We start from the raw sequence: 17,965 nt of genomic DNA on the forward strand, positions 1-17,965 counted from the left end.
GATTACTTAGGTGCCGCGTGGTTTGCCCTAGGCACTGAAATCCTCATTTTAGCATGTAGCTTACCTGGCAAATATTCTCATGCCACAATTCTGATCCCTGACCCTACAGGGAAAAACATCCCTTCGGTCTGGCAGAACCTGCCTGATCCCAGCTAAACCACATCATTGTGACTCTACTGACCATTAATTTGTTGTGAAACAGGAAAGTTGGTCAAAAATACAGGTCTCCCTTTCATGGGAAATTTTGAGACGTTTCTTCATAAAATGAAATAACCAGAAACATTTGATGCCATAAAGTGAAACCACTTTAGTGTCATTAAATGAAACTAGAAAGACAAAATAAAGCACAGTAGCCATACTATATGTGAAACGTTTTGATTTTGCCATTAAAAGTCTGTTGGAGTTCTGAAAAAATATTTCTGAGAAGACATTCTTGATTAAAAGAGCATTTTCCAAGGAAGGCATTAGATCAGCTGTATCAATCCCCAGCCATCTCCTCCACCGACCAGACCAGTAAGCACCACCACACTCCCACAACAACATCATCTGATGGCAAACAGAGGGCACACAGCAGCTTAATGGAAAGCCACGTCTAGATTTCAAGACAGGAATGCAGCCCACCACACAAAGCACCCCTATAAGAAGGAAGATGCTGGCTAAGCAAGAAGTCACCTCACAGAACTCAAACTAGGCACAAATCACAAAGACAAAAAGAACCCAACTGGAAGAAAAGAAGGGCTGAATGATGGCTTTCAAACAGATTTGTGGAGCTGATAGTATATTTATTCAGCATTACAATTAGATACCTGACACTGGAAAGTAATGGGAAAGAATAAAGAAGACAGACATTAAGAAGCGTGTGCATAAGACCAGCACACCTACCCAATGTCAGGAGGGGTTACAAGGACTTAAAATGTTTGTTTCACACAGTAAAAGCCTGGCTCACACAACAAAGCAAGAGGCAAGCACAGATAGGAGTGCCTGCAATTACAAAAGAGCCAAACATATTCGGGACAAGGGATAAACTATGTAAAGTGATGCTCAATTTCGCGTGCATCTGTGCAATACCGAAGAGATCCTTAATGGTGATATCTCAAAAAAACCAGGTCCTGAAAGATGGGCATGCTGTTAGCTGTTGAATCACTTGGCTACGTACCAGCGCCTGTGAATAAAACTGAACAGGGAAGGAACTTGGGCTTAGGCTGGTTTACTGGTGACTAAGAAGGTGATCAGACAAGGAAAAAATACAAAAAATAAATACAAAAATAGAGGAAATAACCAGCAGTTTCACCACAGAAGTTTGTAAAGGCCTCGTAATGTTGAGGGGTTTAATGTTCTTCCTGGGAACAAATCTATCTTTCAAATGCTGTCGTAATTGGAAAGTATGCTACTCAAAACTAGCGGTGGAAAAGCACGGGATACCGGAATAGAGAATCAAACAGCTGCTTAGAAATTAAAGCTCAACAGTATTTTTAAAGGAATACCCAAAGATCTCAGCAGATACAAGTTCACGTGCACAGATGAGATCACTTCAGCACAAACACTTCCAGAACGCGCTCTTACAAAGCTCCTGCTGCAACAACCCTCCCCAAACTGAAAAAGAAGTGCTGGCAGTTATGCACAGTTCCACAGCCATGTTTTCAGGCAGAAAAGAGCAGAGGCGCAACTGGCCACAAGCTCACAGAAATCCTCATGGAAAACAGGGTTTGTGCTTCAGAGAGCAATCGCAGAACTACAGAAATAGTCACTAGAAACATGGGCTGGATGAAGAGCAAGACCTTCTTAGAGCAAAGAGTTTTCTCCCATGAATAGCAAACCTGAAGGGTTGCGGGAAACAGCGTTTGCAGAAGACGCGATTCAAGTAACAGCTGTTTCCAAAACCGCTGTGCATAGCTGCAACAGAGGCTCATCCTACAAAGAAGGACACAATCAAGAGCCACTGTGCAGCAGGAGTCTGGAAATCCCAAATACAAACACAGCCAACTGCTCGTAAATTTACAGCTGATGCCAAATGTTTACTTTGACCATTCCCCGCTGCTTAGGCTAAGGAGGGCAATTTGAACAGGAAGCAGAACACCATCATGCCAGTACCACAGGAAATTCCCAATTATCCTTAATACAAGAATAGCACAGCGGACTACTATTCACATTTTCTTCAGCTGATCTGTCAAAACATCCAAGTAAATAACACTGTAACTTGAAACGGGTTATTTAACTATATTCCCAGGCATAAACAAAACCTGCTTGGAGAAGCAAGAGATGGTGCGCTCCATGGCTGAAAAGCACACACAAAGCTGTTGAAATGTTCTGTTTGCCTTTGGACTCATTTTACCTCAGCAGGGACTGCACTGACAAGTGACTTCTGTAGCCCTTCTCCTGGGCCTTTCACAACTGCCATTCAGCTGGGGTTAGGAATTCACTTTATTATTAACATCTGCTCCCAGCATTGTAAGCTGGGATACAGAATCCAAATGTGACTATTTTTAAGACACCAAAAAGCGTCGGAGCTAGTTGAAAACTAAAATTCCAGTGGGATGCTCCACAGCGGTATTTCACTGGACACAACCTTTAAAGATTGTTTGAATTCAAAGTTATGAACATGGACAAGAGACTGGGTTTTTTTCTTGCACAGGCTGCTCAGAGAGCTACAGAAGCTCCACCTCTGGAGGTGCTCAAGGCCAGGCTGGATGGGGCCCTGGGCAGCCTGAGCTGGTCGGGGGCAACCAGCCCACAGCAGGGGGTTGGGACTGGGTGGACTTTGAGGCCCCGTGCAACCCAACCCATTCTGTGATTCTACAATTTACAGCCTCTATTTAAGATTTAGACCTTGGAGATCTTATTACCTTTCAGATTCTGCCAAGCAGATTGACTTCAAAACACAACTAAAAATTAATGCAATAGCAATAAAAAAAAAATAGAGTTTAAATATAAATTAGTGATAATAAACTAGTTTTAATAAACTTCTATTTTTTAATTCTATCATTACATTGGAAAAAAATGTTTTTCTTGCCAACTCACCAGCTTGGAAGTGTATGTACTAAAAAAACCTTGATTCCCCATGAAAAGGAGAATGAGAAAGTAATACACACAGGCTACTGCCAAAAACATCAAAGTTTTGTACAAGCTGGCTTTACCTTCTACTTTAAAAGGGTCTTTACCATCACTTATATGAAAGGAAGCTTGAGAGGAAAAAATTACTCTGGAGGAAAAAAAGGGAGAACATTTATTCTTTCTTCTCATCGTTTCCTTCCCCACACGTTCAGTCTGACTTCTCTCCCTTAGACAGTGCCAGTCCAGTTAAATTCTTCAGCATGCACTGCTGCTTGTAGGTAAGCACAGAAATGTCTTAATTGACACAAGTTTTTCTGAGCTAGTTTCTCCCTGATACATCATACAGACTGAAATGCGAACCTAGCAATAAGATATAGAGAGGTGCATTAAGAAATGCTGCTTACCAGTGCCAGCAATCTGCCATCCTCCTTCATAGCCAGAAAACGGTTTGCACTTACTCCTTTGATTGATACCACTCCTCTTTCTTCTGCTTGAAGCTGCAGTTTGACTGTGAACAATAGGACAAAATTATTATGAAATTGGCAACAGTAAGGTACGTTATTCTCCTACACACATTTCACATATAAGCAATTCAAAACAATACGAAGTACACAACTCCTGAAGCAATACTTCATGGCCCTGTCAGCTGCTTACAGATGGGAACTTGTTAATGTTCTCTCTTAATGCTTACAGAACAACAGCAGAGAGACTGTATGGTTAGGCTGCCAATGCTTGAAGGTGTGAGTATCGTTCTCTGGTTAAGGCTCAGAACTATGCAGCACCGTGCCTCTGTGGGAGCTGCTAAACACCCCACAGGTTCCCACCAGACAGCACTGATGCACTTACGGTGTGACCTCCAGCAATAAGCAAACAGGAAGAATGGCAAAAGGTGATGACTATAGCAAAGACATGAGAGACGGTGCTGTACACAAGGAACACAAAAGTGGATGCAATCCATTAAAAGAAACAATACCAAAAAACACCAGCATCCCTCTAAACAGTCGTGATTTCTTGAAAGCCTGTAGGAACACAGGCACAGCATCTGCCTACTGACAACAAAACAGAACTAAGTCTGAACTGAGTTTTCTGGTACAAGTGAAACCCAGCAGTTCAGATTAACACAGAAACATTTTCCTCTTTACCTGCAGCTTTCCTCAAGACATGAAGATAAGCATTTTTCTTAACTTTTTCTTTCACAGTTCCTCACATCACCGCATTCAGAACGACAATTTGAGCCTTAAGTGGTTAAAATTACTGAAGGTGGCCCAGGAAGTTTGCATATACACTGCATTTCTATCAAACTCCAATAAGAGTTTCTGCGATACGCTAACTCACAGCCCAGAGCTCTCAGCCATTAGTACATAGGACTGAGAATCTTCTCAGTGCCTCGGGTTATTGAAGTTCGAAAGAAACCTGAATGCTGTGTTGGAGCTTCCCTTCTTCTGGAGAACTAGAAGAAGGTGAAACAGCAACATGCACATTGTCCTAAGCCGCGCCAAAGGTACTTTTCAATCCCAACCATTTCAAAACTCTGAAGATTCAACTCTGATTATTTAAAATGTCATTTGGAAAAGGTCCATACAGCAACTACAGCAATCACTCTGGACTGCTCACAGCTCCACATGTGCTCCTCTCTCCCCCTCCCCTTGCCTTCAAAGAAAAACTAAGCCTTTCCTCGTGGCTCTGCACCATGGAGGTCTCACCCAAGCAATACAATTTTATCAGATTTCTGCTAAAAAATGAACACAACCATCTCAGTAACAGTTCCCCAAATCCCTACTTGCCCTCTGTTCTGAACGGCCACTCCTGCCAGACAAAACTGGACCTGCAAAGCCCCTTGGCACACAGAAGCAATCCCAGATTTTCCTGTGCTGTGCTTTCACTCACAGGGATTTTTAAGAGAACAGTATTTCCATGACAGAAAGCAAGAGCATTGCAACACAGCCATCCACAAAATAAGGAAAGCAGAGGAATAGCTTCTGCCCTTCCTGAGGTACTTGGAGAAGGAACACTTCCGCCAAAGAATTGCAGCAGCTAAAGAAAGAACAACCAGTGTGTTGCAGGCTGCTATGGGTTATGTGCCCATCAGGTGTTAGAGTGAAGGATGTGACTCATCTGGTGCGAGATTTATTGGCGTTTCCAAAAACCAACTGGACTGAAACTCTGTTCTCATCCCAGAAATCACTTTCGGAATTAGCGGGGGAAAAAAAAAAGGGAGGAAAAAAAACAACAACAAAACCCAAAACATTTTGCATTAGAAAATGCAATAGAGAGAAATCTAACTGCGACAAAGCCCAAAAAGAGAAAAGACTGCCACGCTTGGAAGTACCCAGCAATGGACTTGCATCAGTTTGGGTTTGCTGCTGAGAACCAGCACCCCCAGCTCATGTCCTATATTGTAGGACAGCTATTGCAGCTTGGTGGGCTGAGTCTGACAGGCAATACCTGTAAACGAGCCTCATGCGCCCCTCTGCTCTCATTAAGCGTTAAAAATATATTAGAACTATAAACCTTTAGCCCACAGAATAAATGTCTGAAGCAACAGTGAGGTTTGCAGTGGAAGCAGCTCCCAGGATTTTGAGAGTGGCTGTGGCTCATTCGCCTTTTTGTTTTGGGGAGATTTTGCAGTCCAAATGGAAGACCTCTGGTTTTACTTCTTTTCTGAAGGAAAGGACTCAAAACATCCTAATAGTGAGAATGCCAGGAACACGAAACCTTTGGGAAAACTGTCACAAACTGTTTTTCAAGCATTCCATCAGATTTTATACGTGTACTGGCAGACACTGGGTTTACAATGACTCCTCTAATTTTTATACAGATCTGAAGCCAAATTAATGCAAATCCTACACTACAAAGAATAAGTGGGTTGTTATGGATTATATGCCTGTTGCCATTTCACACAAATAAAAACAAACATCAATAACCAAGACCTTTCCAATCACTAATAGCCCAAGACTTCCAAGGAACAGAGAATCCTCAGCTTTCATAAAAAGGCAGCCGAAACACTGAATTTCACCCTAGAATCCTGTACCCAAAACACAGCCCTCCCTGCATTAGGCCAACATCAGAGATGCGAGCAGTTTCAAGCAGGCTCCAAGCAACACCCAGCCTTTGGGGGAAGCTGGAGAGTAGGGAAGTGCTCCGCACAGGGACTGGGGTGAAAGGAACTTGTGAGGTGTGCCCAGACACACTTAATAAGGAACAGCTGTGTCAACCATCTGAAAAGCAAGGTGATGGGGTTTAGCTGAACAGAACTTCATGTTGATCCGTATCTTTTGTGGCCTTTCAGTCACCAACAGGAACTGCTGAAACATGAGCCATCATTTTAGATGTATTCGTAACATTTGTTTGTAGCGTACTTGAACCTCAAAACCATGCAAACCTTTGGACATGACGGTGGATAATCATGAGACGTGACAACATTCGCCCCACGCCTTAAAGCCGCTCTCACCAGCTGTTTCCCCTTGACAAAACGTAGGTCACTTAATCAAGAAGTTTGTAACCCAAGGAAGAAGCAGAGAACACCATCTAACAGCTAATTGTGAACCCAGGGGCCAGAAGGGCGTGTTTTCCCAGTTATTTTCGCAGTCCTTGGGGAGGGCCCCTCCAGCACAGCACAATGTACGTACGTGCTTCGCTATTCGCATTCACTGCACACACTTTAGTTTGTGGTGAATGCCACAAACGCGGTTTGGTAGCAACAAAGGACTCGGCCCACTGAGCAAACGTCTTTGGCTCAGTCACCTCAAGGTTATAAAATACGCAGCACTCCCATCCCAGTTATAACCTACACGACCTTTATTACAAAGGAATATTCACTACTGCTAATATGACTTCCTTTTGCATTTCTCCCTAATATAGTGAAACATGATCACCTTCCAGTTGTCTACTGGGTCAGAAGAAATGAAGTGAAAAATGGAGAAGTTTCTTCTCATGCCACAGTAGAAACTCTCAGGAAGAGGGATAAAGTGGTATCTTCGGAGAGATATAAAAAGGGATTATAAGAGATGAATGGAAGAAAGATAAAGTTAAGACAATGAACTATAATTAAGAGATGAATTTGAGGCCATCTTCTGCAGCAGCCTTCTCATACTTAAGGACAGGATTACAGAAGTATCTTAAAATAAAGCCCTCCTTGTTCCTGTGCTTTGCATGATCACAAAACTTCTACCGGGACAAAGGAATTGGTTCACAAACCACAACGTATGGCTGCAACACCATGGCCCGTTATACTGCAGCGATGACTTCCCAGCAGGAAAGAGTGCTGGCCCAGGAGCTGCAGCACTAGATATAGAAAGGTGACATTCTCAAACCCAATTAAATTAATAATAGGTATTTACTGCCCTTGGGACAGAATGTATCCAACACATTTTTATACCAGAAAGTTGGTGTGATTTTGTTGAGTTTCCTTTGCTGTTGTTTTTAATAATAAATACATACTTTTGTTTATTTCTTTAGGAAAAAAAAAAAACAAAAAAAAAAAAAAAAAAACAAACAAACAAAAAAACACAAAATACCCGGCTCAAGACCAAGAAGCGCTGAAAGTGTTCCAGCCAGAGGGAAAAGAAACATGATATAAAAAGGCACATGACAGACAAGTCTCCCTTTGCTCACCCTGCACGTGACATCAGGAGATTCCTTCACACTGCTCTCCTGGCAGCCCTATTCCCTAACTACTGCGCTGCAGGAAGCCCAGAGGCAAAGTACCGCAGCTGGGCCACTGACCCTCCATAATTAACTTGCCCTTGCAGCAAAAAACTGCATTTTATTTTATTTTTGCATGGGAATCCTTTTACAAAACTACAGAGAAACATGCAGCAACAATGAACAAAAAAATAAAAAATCCCCAGATCTGTAATAAAAATTATTATTATTATTATTATTAAAATTTACAAATCTGTTTGTCATCTTCTTGAACAGCAAAGTGCTTTCAAAGGGGACTACATCCAAATTCTTTCCTCAGCTGCTAATTGAGAGCAGCACATCCAGCCTCCAGAGTGTGGGAATTCTACATCTTATTGGCAGCTAAGCTGAGAGCTCAGGTCCACATCCTGATGCACACAGCACTGACTACAGCACTGTGCTCCTGCCCTGCAGGCACTCACGGCACCTAGGAAAGATCTACCTACAGGTTAAACTAGTCAGCGTGTTTGTGAAAGAATGATAAATGGGCATTTATTTCACCGTTAGGAGAGGCTCGTCTAAGAATACGAAAGCTGAAAAGTGATATTCAATAGCACTGTAGCTGGCAAGTTTTCCATCAGATCTGTAACCAACTGCATCTTTCCCACGCTTTCCTTGAGAGCTTGGAGAAGTATTTCCAACTCAGTTTTGCGTACTCCAGTAGAGGAAAGAATTTTACGGCCAAGTAGCACAATGCAGACAGAGCAGACGCCTGCAAACGTGGAGAATGCAGAAACTCTGTATGTTTTCCAGAAGGTCTTCTGTTGACCTGAATGCCAGAACTGAAGAGTTACATGCACAGAGAAAACTCCAAGGTCCTCTAACAGCTCTCCTAATCCAGCAAAGGCTTCATACGGGCCCAGACCAAATAACGCTGCGCTGACTTAAATCATCCCAAATGGTTTTATCGTTCTGCATCATAGAGGGTTCAGCCAAAAACCTCCTAGAAAATGGGCTTATTTAGAAGATCTTGGCAAAATCTAGAAATCTAATGTTTCAGAATGAGAGAGCTAAAGGTTTTGCCTGGGGCAGCAGCTGAGCACAAGGGCACACACTGCATTTCACTCACAGCCAGAGTATCACAAAGGAGGAGGGAAAGCAAGGATCAGAGTGAGGAAAAAAGGTGGCAAAAACACATGAAGAAAAATAAGAAAGAAAGAGGGACTTAAAAAGCAAGTTGCAATGGAGGAGCAGGGCAAGCATGCTGTACCTGAAGTCACTGTGCTGCAGTTCAGTAAAGTGGGATTTGAGATGTATAAGCCAAGTGGAGTCACATCTTTTTCCTACTCCTGCACTATAGCTGACTTAGTGAAAATCACTACAAGCGGATCTCAGTACAGACGCAGCCACGCTCTTATGGGATTCAGGTCAGGTGGGCCCCTGCCTATTCCAGCTCAGGGCCCGTCACCCTACAGAGAAAAGCCCACCACCCAATCTCATTGCAGTCAGCCACCCAAGCTAAACCTGAGCACGTAAGGGCTCACCAACACACCCTGCAGCCATACCTGCTGCTGCTGTAAGGCAGATCACTGCCCTCACGCCATGCACGCGGGTTTCAGCTCTGCAGTGCTTTCTTTCTGCACTGTTGCTTCCAGGGCTGAAGCAGGTTTGCCTGCTTCTCTCACTCTCTCTCTCACACACACACACTCTTAAGACAGTGGCTCTTTTCATGACTGTAACACCCTCATTAAATCCCTGCAGGAATGTGATGAGAAATACATTTTACCACGAGGAATCCCAGCCCTCAAGCACTGATACTCCAAGAGATTATATGCATGTTGTGAACATCTCAACAGCAATTGCAGAATGCTCGGACACAACAAAAAACAGAACAGTTATGGTCCCTGGAAAAAGAGAAGGAACTTGATACTGCTTCAGGCCATTTGCACTAATACACAGCTGCTTTATTGGAACTGGAAAGGTCATCAGCCACGCACCTTGGTTTACAAGAAGGGAGAGTTTCTGTACCCCTGAAAGCCCCAGGCTGCACGTCCCTGGATCAATGACTGTGTTACTGCAGTCTCTGCTACGGAAAAGAGAAATCCAAGCCAAAGGCTCAGGGCCCATCTCCAACATATTTGCAGAGGCCCTGTAAGGAAAACCCTTCCACAAGGCCCCTGAATGACACTGCTGCAGAGCTGCTGCGCCAGCTCCACGTTGGTCATCCTCTGCAGCTCCATGCCTGCAGAAAATAGCAGGGCAGCAACACTCCACAGCCTTGCTGCTATGGAGGCAGAACAAATCAGAAACGTGAAGTTCAGAAACAAGAAAAAAACGAAGAAGAAAAAAAGAAAGGAGGGAAATAACAATTGTTGTTTTGCTAAACATAACACCCTCCGAGTTCCCACTCCCGCACACTGTGTGGCTGGAGTTGACAATTCCTTCATGCTCGGGGCAATTCCTATTCCCAACCAGGTGTCCAGCAGGACACAGTTGGCTGCACTTGTTACACACACCAAACATCCCAGACCTGAGGGCTGGCTCAGAGACAGACGTGCACACACACACGCACACTAACACCTCCACTATGGATTTCATAGATTCCAGAGAATTGCCCTGTGGGTCAGGGATCCAAACCCCACTGAGCCAGCGATGCCTACCGAACCGGATCTCTAGCAATCAGAAACACCCTGGGCTGTATTTCTCCCACATGTAGCACATTCCTGCCCTCTTCTAACTGACAGACTTTGCACCCAAGGTACCTCCAGTCCTGAGACTGCAAACGGGAAACACCACTTTGCTTGCTTTCTGCACGTCCATTGAAAACAACAGTGCCATCAGCAGAACTGCTAAAATACACGCTGCCCAAACCCCGGGACAAAAAGCAGCAAGCAGGCACCAGCAGAAGAGGTGGTCGTTTCATTAACAAAAAACACCGAACAGCAGCAACAACAACAAAAATAATGAAGCAAATGAAGTGCCACACTAAGAAACAGTGAGTCACGCACCCATACAAAGGCACATTTCTTTGCTTTTGCATGACAGCATTCTAAGTGTATCTTTTTCCTTTTTGCCAGCCAGAGGCATAAAACCGCTTGCAGACAGACCTAAGGGCTTTAAAATGTAAACATCCACAACAAAAATACACACTTCTGGAATACAAACACCTTGAAAAGTTCCTGCTGCACTTAAAATGCAGCGCAAAGCACTGAGCAGAGTAACAAGAAGTACCAGCTGACAAAGTCAGCATCGCCACCACTCACGGGCTTCAGGGGCTTTAGTCAAAGTATGAGAAACACCGAATTTAATGAATACATTTCCCTATTTAGCTTCTCCTTCTGTTATAATTTATATCTTAACTCCAGTTCCTACAAACATCCAACTCCACCTAACGAACACCTATCAACTCAACAATCCTCCTCAGGAAACACCCATTACTGACTGCAGAGCATCCTCAGATGCTCCCCATACACTGGATGGTACAAAATCGTTTGAGAATAACGTAACACACACCCTTCTCTAGCTACAACCAGGCTCAGCCCTCCTTGCCTCCGTACCCTCATGTAAGATGCACACAGCAGCACTTCTCCACTGCACTTCTCCAATGCATGCAGTCTGCACAGACTGCACCAGCAAACTTCAGAGAGCGCTTTGAAAGTTAAAAGCACAGCAGCTTCTGTGTTCTGCTGACAGAACACAGCCGGGGTACTTCATGCTGCTGAGTCAAGTACAGAGCAATTGCTCGACATTACATGAGGATATGAAGTGTTAGACACTGCAAATACACCTTACAACATTCCTAAACCCCTGCCTGCACTCAGCCCCATGGTCACTGCAGGGGAACCAACTGCATCGCTTTGTCAGGAGGACAGAACCAGGCAGGAAAATTCACCAGTTTTACCAAGGAACTTAAATCATTACTGGGTATCAATGACAAAGCCCAGTCTGTAAGTGCCAATAGCTTCACCCAACAACTTGATCTACAGCAGTATTTGAGGGCTTCATTAACAAAACCATGAATGCACGTACACACATGGATTTTCAGACTTGTTGCACACGACCTGTTTTACTGAGAGTAAAGTAATTCTTCACATTTCTTCCAACTGCTTTCACATAATATTCACAACAGTAAGCGGTAAAAAATAACCGCTTCCTGTTCTTCAGCTTTAAAGCAGAGCTGCTGCAGCAATCCAACCATAACATAAGGCCACTGCCTGATAGCAGAAGGCACATTTGGAACTTGCAGAATTTAGGCTCTTTACATTAATTGCACGTTCCCTGGTATCTTCACAGATATGCACTGCTTCTCACTTGCAGCAAAATGAACACGCACAAAAGCGGGAACAACCTGAGACAAGGCAAAATACACTCCTCTAAAGACAAAGAAGGTAAAACGTGTTACATTGAAAAGGTATTTTTCAGCACAGTAACTATAGGAGAGTATGGTGCTGTAGGAATGTTGGAGCACTTGGAGAACAGAGTCAGATGAAAGGACAGGCCAGCACCACAGTGGTGTGAGATTGCCAGCCCACAGGCACAGCCAGCCTGGAGTCTGCAGGTGAAAAGGAAAAGCTGGAGAACCTGAAATACTGTGGTAAAAGGGAACTGTGTCACGCATGCAGGGTACTAGGGGGACATGGGAGGAGGAAGAAATAACAAAGTGCCGCTGAGTAGAACTGATTGCTCGGGATCTTGCCAAAAGGTTGAGACGGTGACAACGGCAGCTTTGCACTTCTCAAATTTTCAATACCAACGAGAAGACAGCTGATCAGAATCAACTACTAAGTCTTTAATAAATATCGACGCAAAGGCAATTTAAAGCAGTCGGAATCCATGCGCACGCACACAGCATTTCACTTGTGCCAGTTTACTGCAAGGACAATGCAAGGTCAACATTAAGCCCGGAGACTTACTTCATCCTCCGTCTAATTTATCCCCTTCCATCAGGCCACGTATCCACCCTGCACTGACATTTAAATAACGCACCCACAGGGGAGCAGCGCAGGCTGCATGCAGTAAGGCCAACGAAGAACAGTGGCTGTCAATCACTGCCAACTCAAAACAACAGCCAACTGGAATCGTCACTAACAGCCCGTTTTTGCTTGAATGCAGCCTTGCTCCCAAATAGGCTGACTGTGAGGAGGCAGATGGCACACACCATAGGGCTCAGCCTACGCTGGGGAGCCAGTAACTGGGGTCTGCAGGGCCACATGGAAAGGGATCGGGCCATCATCACTTCGCTGTCTTCCAACTGCATTTTCTTCTTGGCTCAGACCTTAATACATATTACAAACAATACTGACCCATATTATTAGAGTTTAATCACTGAAATGCAGTCTTGCTTGCTCTTCATTTCAAGTAGTAACACCTTACAATTACTTGCAGTAACTCGAGCACAGATGGTTAAATGCTCTGGAGGAAATTTCTTCTTGAAGTTGAAAAGCAAACAAAATTTGGACTGCGGTAAATTAAAAACTGGAAACACAGGACAGTTTTGTATTTTTCTGCAGCTTTTAAGAGTCCTGCATTTCCAAGGACATGAGCACTGTGGGCCTTTCTCCCTCAATTTTCATGTATAAACTACATTAGTATCAGTAAAACATCTGTAAAACCATCAAGTGAATCTTTCACATCTGCATACTCAAGAGACAAGGCCAGATGGACATTTATCTGTTCATCTCAGTTGCATCACCAAAGCTAGAGAAATCCAATGAGCAAAATCCCTCTACTATTTCTCTCCCCCACCAGAAACTGCTCTTCTAAGCTGTAATAAACTATAGGTGACAACTGCACAGACTGCATCAGAAGTATACCACGGTAGTTTATGTAAGATGACCTACATCCAACTACATAGATGCCATCTCAGTTATTTATCCTCTCCAAGCCATCCATCAAGTGGGATACTGTACCTTGCCCTGCACTGTAACAGGTGAGATGGTTCAGGTCATGGCAGAAGATGGTCTGTGAAATCAAACCACCAGCAGATGGTGAAACATGAATGTTCCTCCCTAGCCCACACTCCCGGCTGCGCACTACCATCACCTCCCTCACACAGGCTCTGGCACTTTCTGTGACATCTTGGGGAAATGATTCGATACAATAAATCAAACAGAAACTAATGCGGAGGAAGGGAGTGAGAGAACAAACACATTTCTGCCAATTCAGCAAAAGAAACTATCTGGCCCTTCAGTGAACTCAGGGCTAGAAGTAATGCCAACTACAGCACAGCTGAAACTGGGTGGGGGGAAAGAGTAGAAGAGACCACCCCTTTTAGAAGCAGAGACTTGTTAGGTCAGCTGAAGCATCTAGCCAAAGGATTTTGGTCAGTCAGCACAGCAGGTGATGTTCAAGTACAACACTGAAGAAGTACAAATAAATAAATAAAAGAAATAAAGAGAAAATTTGCGTAGACCCAATAGACTTGAATACTTATTCCCCAGTGTCTAGAAACACCAAAAAATGATACGGCCTGCCAAAAAAACACACCAATGCCAGTCCCATCAGGTACAACCGTTGTTTCCCTAAAAGAGGGATACCAAGCACAAGCCGAGCTGCTGTGCCACCTAATTCCAGAGTCTGATGTATTTTGTCAGTACGCTTCTAAGTGGTAAGAATATCCTTTATCCGGAAAAGATAATCACAATCACAGAGCTACACCACACAGAGAATAGCAACAGAACAACTAATAAAGCACATGGGTGCAGAAATGTTTCCAGATGGACACTGAGCAGGCTGGGGATCAGAGTGGGTCACCTTGAGAGAAGGAATACCATACAATATTTCAGAACCATGAGCATCAGTATTTTGCAGTGTACACATTCCAGTTGGAATCCTAGTGACTACTGTTTTATGAGATCTGATGAAGTCTCATCACAACAGGCAAGCTACAAGCTCCACAGTACGAGGTCATTACTTGACATCATAACTACAAATGACTATAGAGTCTACCTCCCAGTTTGCCCTTTCTCCTTTGAATCACTCAAGAAGTGTGGTTTCAAGCTCTAAAAGTCAAATATGAGTGATAATCTATGTACAGGATCACTCAACCAGAAGTGTACCGTGGTAGTTTGTGTAAGACGACCTCCACCCAACTTTGTAGACATCATCTCATTTACACTCTCGGACAAGCATATCAGCGTCCAGTCAAATTCTGACCCTACCCTGAGGAAACAAAACAAATACATAAGATAATAATCCTGAAATGGCATCAGCACTCCAGACAGTCACCCTTTAAATATTTTTATGGAGAAGCCAGAAGGCAGAAGAAGCAGATGGGAACTCTGGTTTACCCATATATTACCACAAAATGCACTTTGAGCTGCTTTAATCTGAAATGCATGGTCTCAAAAGGATATTATCAAAGTTATTCTTTCTGAAAGAGAGTTTAAGTGTAATCTCATTACAGACTTTTGGGCTTCAAAAGTCATGCCATAAGCCTTTCAAATATCACTTAATAAGGATACCCAATTCAGAGAACATGTGCAAGTATCCTTTTTCAGGAATAGGAATGAGCATCCTCAGGAAATCTTTTCTTTTGTTTCTTTTTGAATTGAATTATATTAAGGTTACCCAGTCCATACTGGTTTTAGTAGGTAATTACACTAAGCATGAAGCCGCTGACAGTCAAAAAGCTCCACTGTTTCCAGGGTCACTCATCAGTAGCACAAGATCACCTCCCTCGTACTTTGAAACAAGACATGATGGCCAGTGATCTGAGAAAGAATGTTAAAAAATATAAATAATCAGCATATGAACTCAGTCTTCTTTTGGATAAACCATAAGTTACGGATGAATGCGTTGCTTCAGTTCTAAATGCTTAAACAAATGAGGAAACAGCAGAAAATGTTTTTCTAGGGAATAAAATGGAAGAAGAATGAGAACAAATTTTAGCTCGGGGAAAAGAAACCCAGAAAATAAACTCTCTTTTTATGAGTTTCACTTTAGCACATTAACAACTCTAAAAGCACAGAAACCACTGGATAATTACACTTTTAAGCTGCTTGCCATGTGTAATAAACTGAGGGAGATGAGTAGCTTACAGAAAAAAGATGTCCATGAAAAGATTAAGATTTAATTAATTAGTCTCTTGAGCTGGATTTTAAAAGATAACTAAATAGAATTTGGGCCCAAAACTGCAGGCCCCTGTCTTTCAGAAAATACAGCAGGTGTGGATATTCTGTGGACACTGACAAAGAGACGAGGGTATTACTGTGGGCTTTCCCGGTGACTGCTAATTCAACTGCCCAAACCAGAGCTTCACCCACACCTGACCATTCAGCAGTCGGTGCCCTTCACGCTGCTCTTGCTCTTGTTACGGAACGGAAAATAAACTTGAACATCTTTTTAAAATCTTTTGCAGTATACACAAAGCACGTATTAAGGGGGGAGGGAAAAGTGGGGAGAGAGGGGGGGAGGGGGGGGGGGAAGATGAGAAATAGAGGAAAAAACCCACAGTTTTTAATTTGATTAACTACAATTCAGCTTCTTTGACTATCCACAGAAACTGTATATTTAAAAAAAACAAACAAACTCACATTACTAAAAAGTTTAAAATGCTTTTAAACTTATCTCAACCACAAGATAAACTTTTTCTCATGACCAGCTGCAGAGTTTTCAAGCTTTCATTAGGAGCTGCCAGATCTGATTTGCTTGATGAACGATTCCGGAATACGAGGTTCCATTTTATCAAGCTGAAAAATATCCAGAAGTCTTCATCACATCTTCACCAAACATTAAACTTGTGTAGCTGAAGAGTTTTACTGAAAGACTTAATCTACCCACCTAAGGGGATTTCACAAGAATCCACATTTCTGTGACTATCTCCATGATTTGGCCATATGCTGCCAAAATACTAAGTATTATCTGTATTTGCCGTTCTGCTCTGTTGGACATGAGTTGGGCTTCCTTTATTTTTTGCTGTGAAAATGAATATTTAAGTACTGTATAAGCACTCCTGATCTGTGAAGCCCGTTAAAACAGTGATGGGCTAAATCCTGCCCTCTAGTGTACCTGCAGACGGCTGTGCCCTGAAAACCTTCCACTCCTCAACCAGCCTTATCTACATGAGGCAGAAAGCAGATGGGAGACGGGACAATTCACATCTTGCATTTGCCTCCCTCCACCTTCAAGGAGCCTCCACTACTTAGCCACACAGCTCTGGGGCAGGTAAGATGCACTAAAATCAGAGTATGAAGATTAGCATGCACGATAACAGAACAGAGAATAGCCATCCCTTAGCAGCACGCTTGTCCCAGTGTGCCCAGTTAACATAAGCCGTCTGCCTCTCACTTGATTACTTTACCTCATGGGACCGTGCAGGAAACATGACAGTACTTTTATGACAAAGTAAGCCAAGGGCATAAATGAAACATAAATGAAACACATTCTCAGCATTTGGGTTTTTTTGTTGTTTGTCTTTTTGCATGTGGGCTATGGTACCCCATTCCTTAAATCCAGCTGCGTGTGGGAAGAATTTCTGTATTGATCGCGTTGCAAAGAATCAGCATTTGACAAAACAGTCAAGGTCTGTGCAGCAGATCAAAGGTAATGCCAAATGAGCCCGTTTCCAAGGAGACTTCAGTAGAAGCAATAAATTCTGACATTCTGTGCCATATTTCCTATAAACAAATAGATAAATAAATAATCTCTCACTTACTGCTAGGATTTGGAACAGGATGCCCTGTTAACAGTTCTGGCCACATCAGTGGGAGACCAAAATGGGAGAGGAGATGTTCCGAGTCCTAAATAACTTACACAGCCAGTTACACAAAACTAAGCAGCAGGTTCTGAGCCGTTACACTGAAATGTTTCTTGATGTTCACCGAAATCTTTGTTTCTGACAATCTGACAATCAGAGTTAGCTTTCTTCCATTACCACAATGAGATTTTTATCTTCTTGACAAAGCTGGTCAGCTCTAAAGTCGGCATACACTTAAACACACTCCTTTAAAAACTTTTAGAGCACAATCGTTGAATTTCATTTGCATCGTGTGTAATATCTAAGAAGTACTTATGAAAGAAACTTTCTTAAGAAGAAATGTTCCTGGACCAGCATTACCCTACTTTACATTTCCCTCAGATCTTTCTGGAAAGGCAGCCAGTTACTGGGCAAAAAGAAGGTATTTCAGACATCTGCGGGGTTGATGGAGCTCACACTATTGACTTCCTTCTGAGTGACAGACTAGAGTCTCATCACTTCATTAACAAGCAGACAAAAACAGCTCTGGATCCCCTCAGATGCCTTGTTTTATGCTCATGATGAAATAAGGCAGCTTAAAAAATTATGGAAATA

General features: G+C 43.0%; 1 protein-coding gene across 2 annotated transcripts in view; it reads right to left on the reverse strand.

The window, feature by feature from the left end:
- The window catches only part of FGF2 (fibroblast growth factor 2), a 41,136-nt gene that overhangs the window by 5,742 nt on the left and 17,429 nt on the right, over positions 1–17,965 (reverse strand). For both annotated transcript variants that reach the window (XM_015861871.3, XM_015861870.3), the window contains one exon: positions 3,456–3,559. In XM_015861871.3, the coding sequence (XP_015717357.2) occupies positions 3,456–3,559 (104 nt within the window). The remainder of the gene's footprint in view (positions 1–3,455; positions 3,560–17,965) is intronic.

The sequence above is a fragment of the Coturnix japonica genome, chromosome 4, assembly GCF_054131305.1.
Source record: "Coturnix japonica strain WE chromosome 4, WE-NBRP24, whole genome shotgun sequence".
NCBI lineage: Eukaryota > Metazoa > Chordata > Aves > Galliformes > Phasianidae > Coturnix > Coturnix japonica.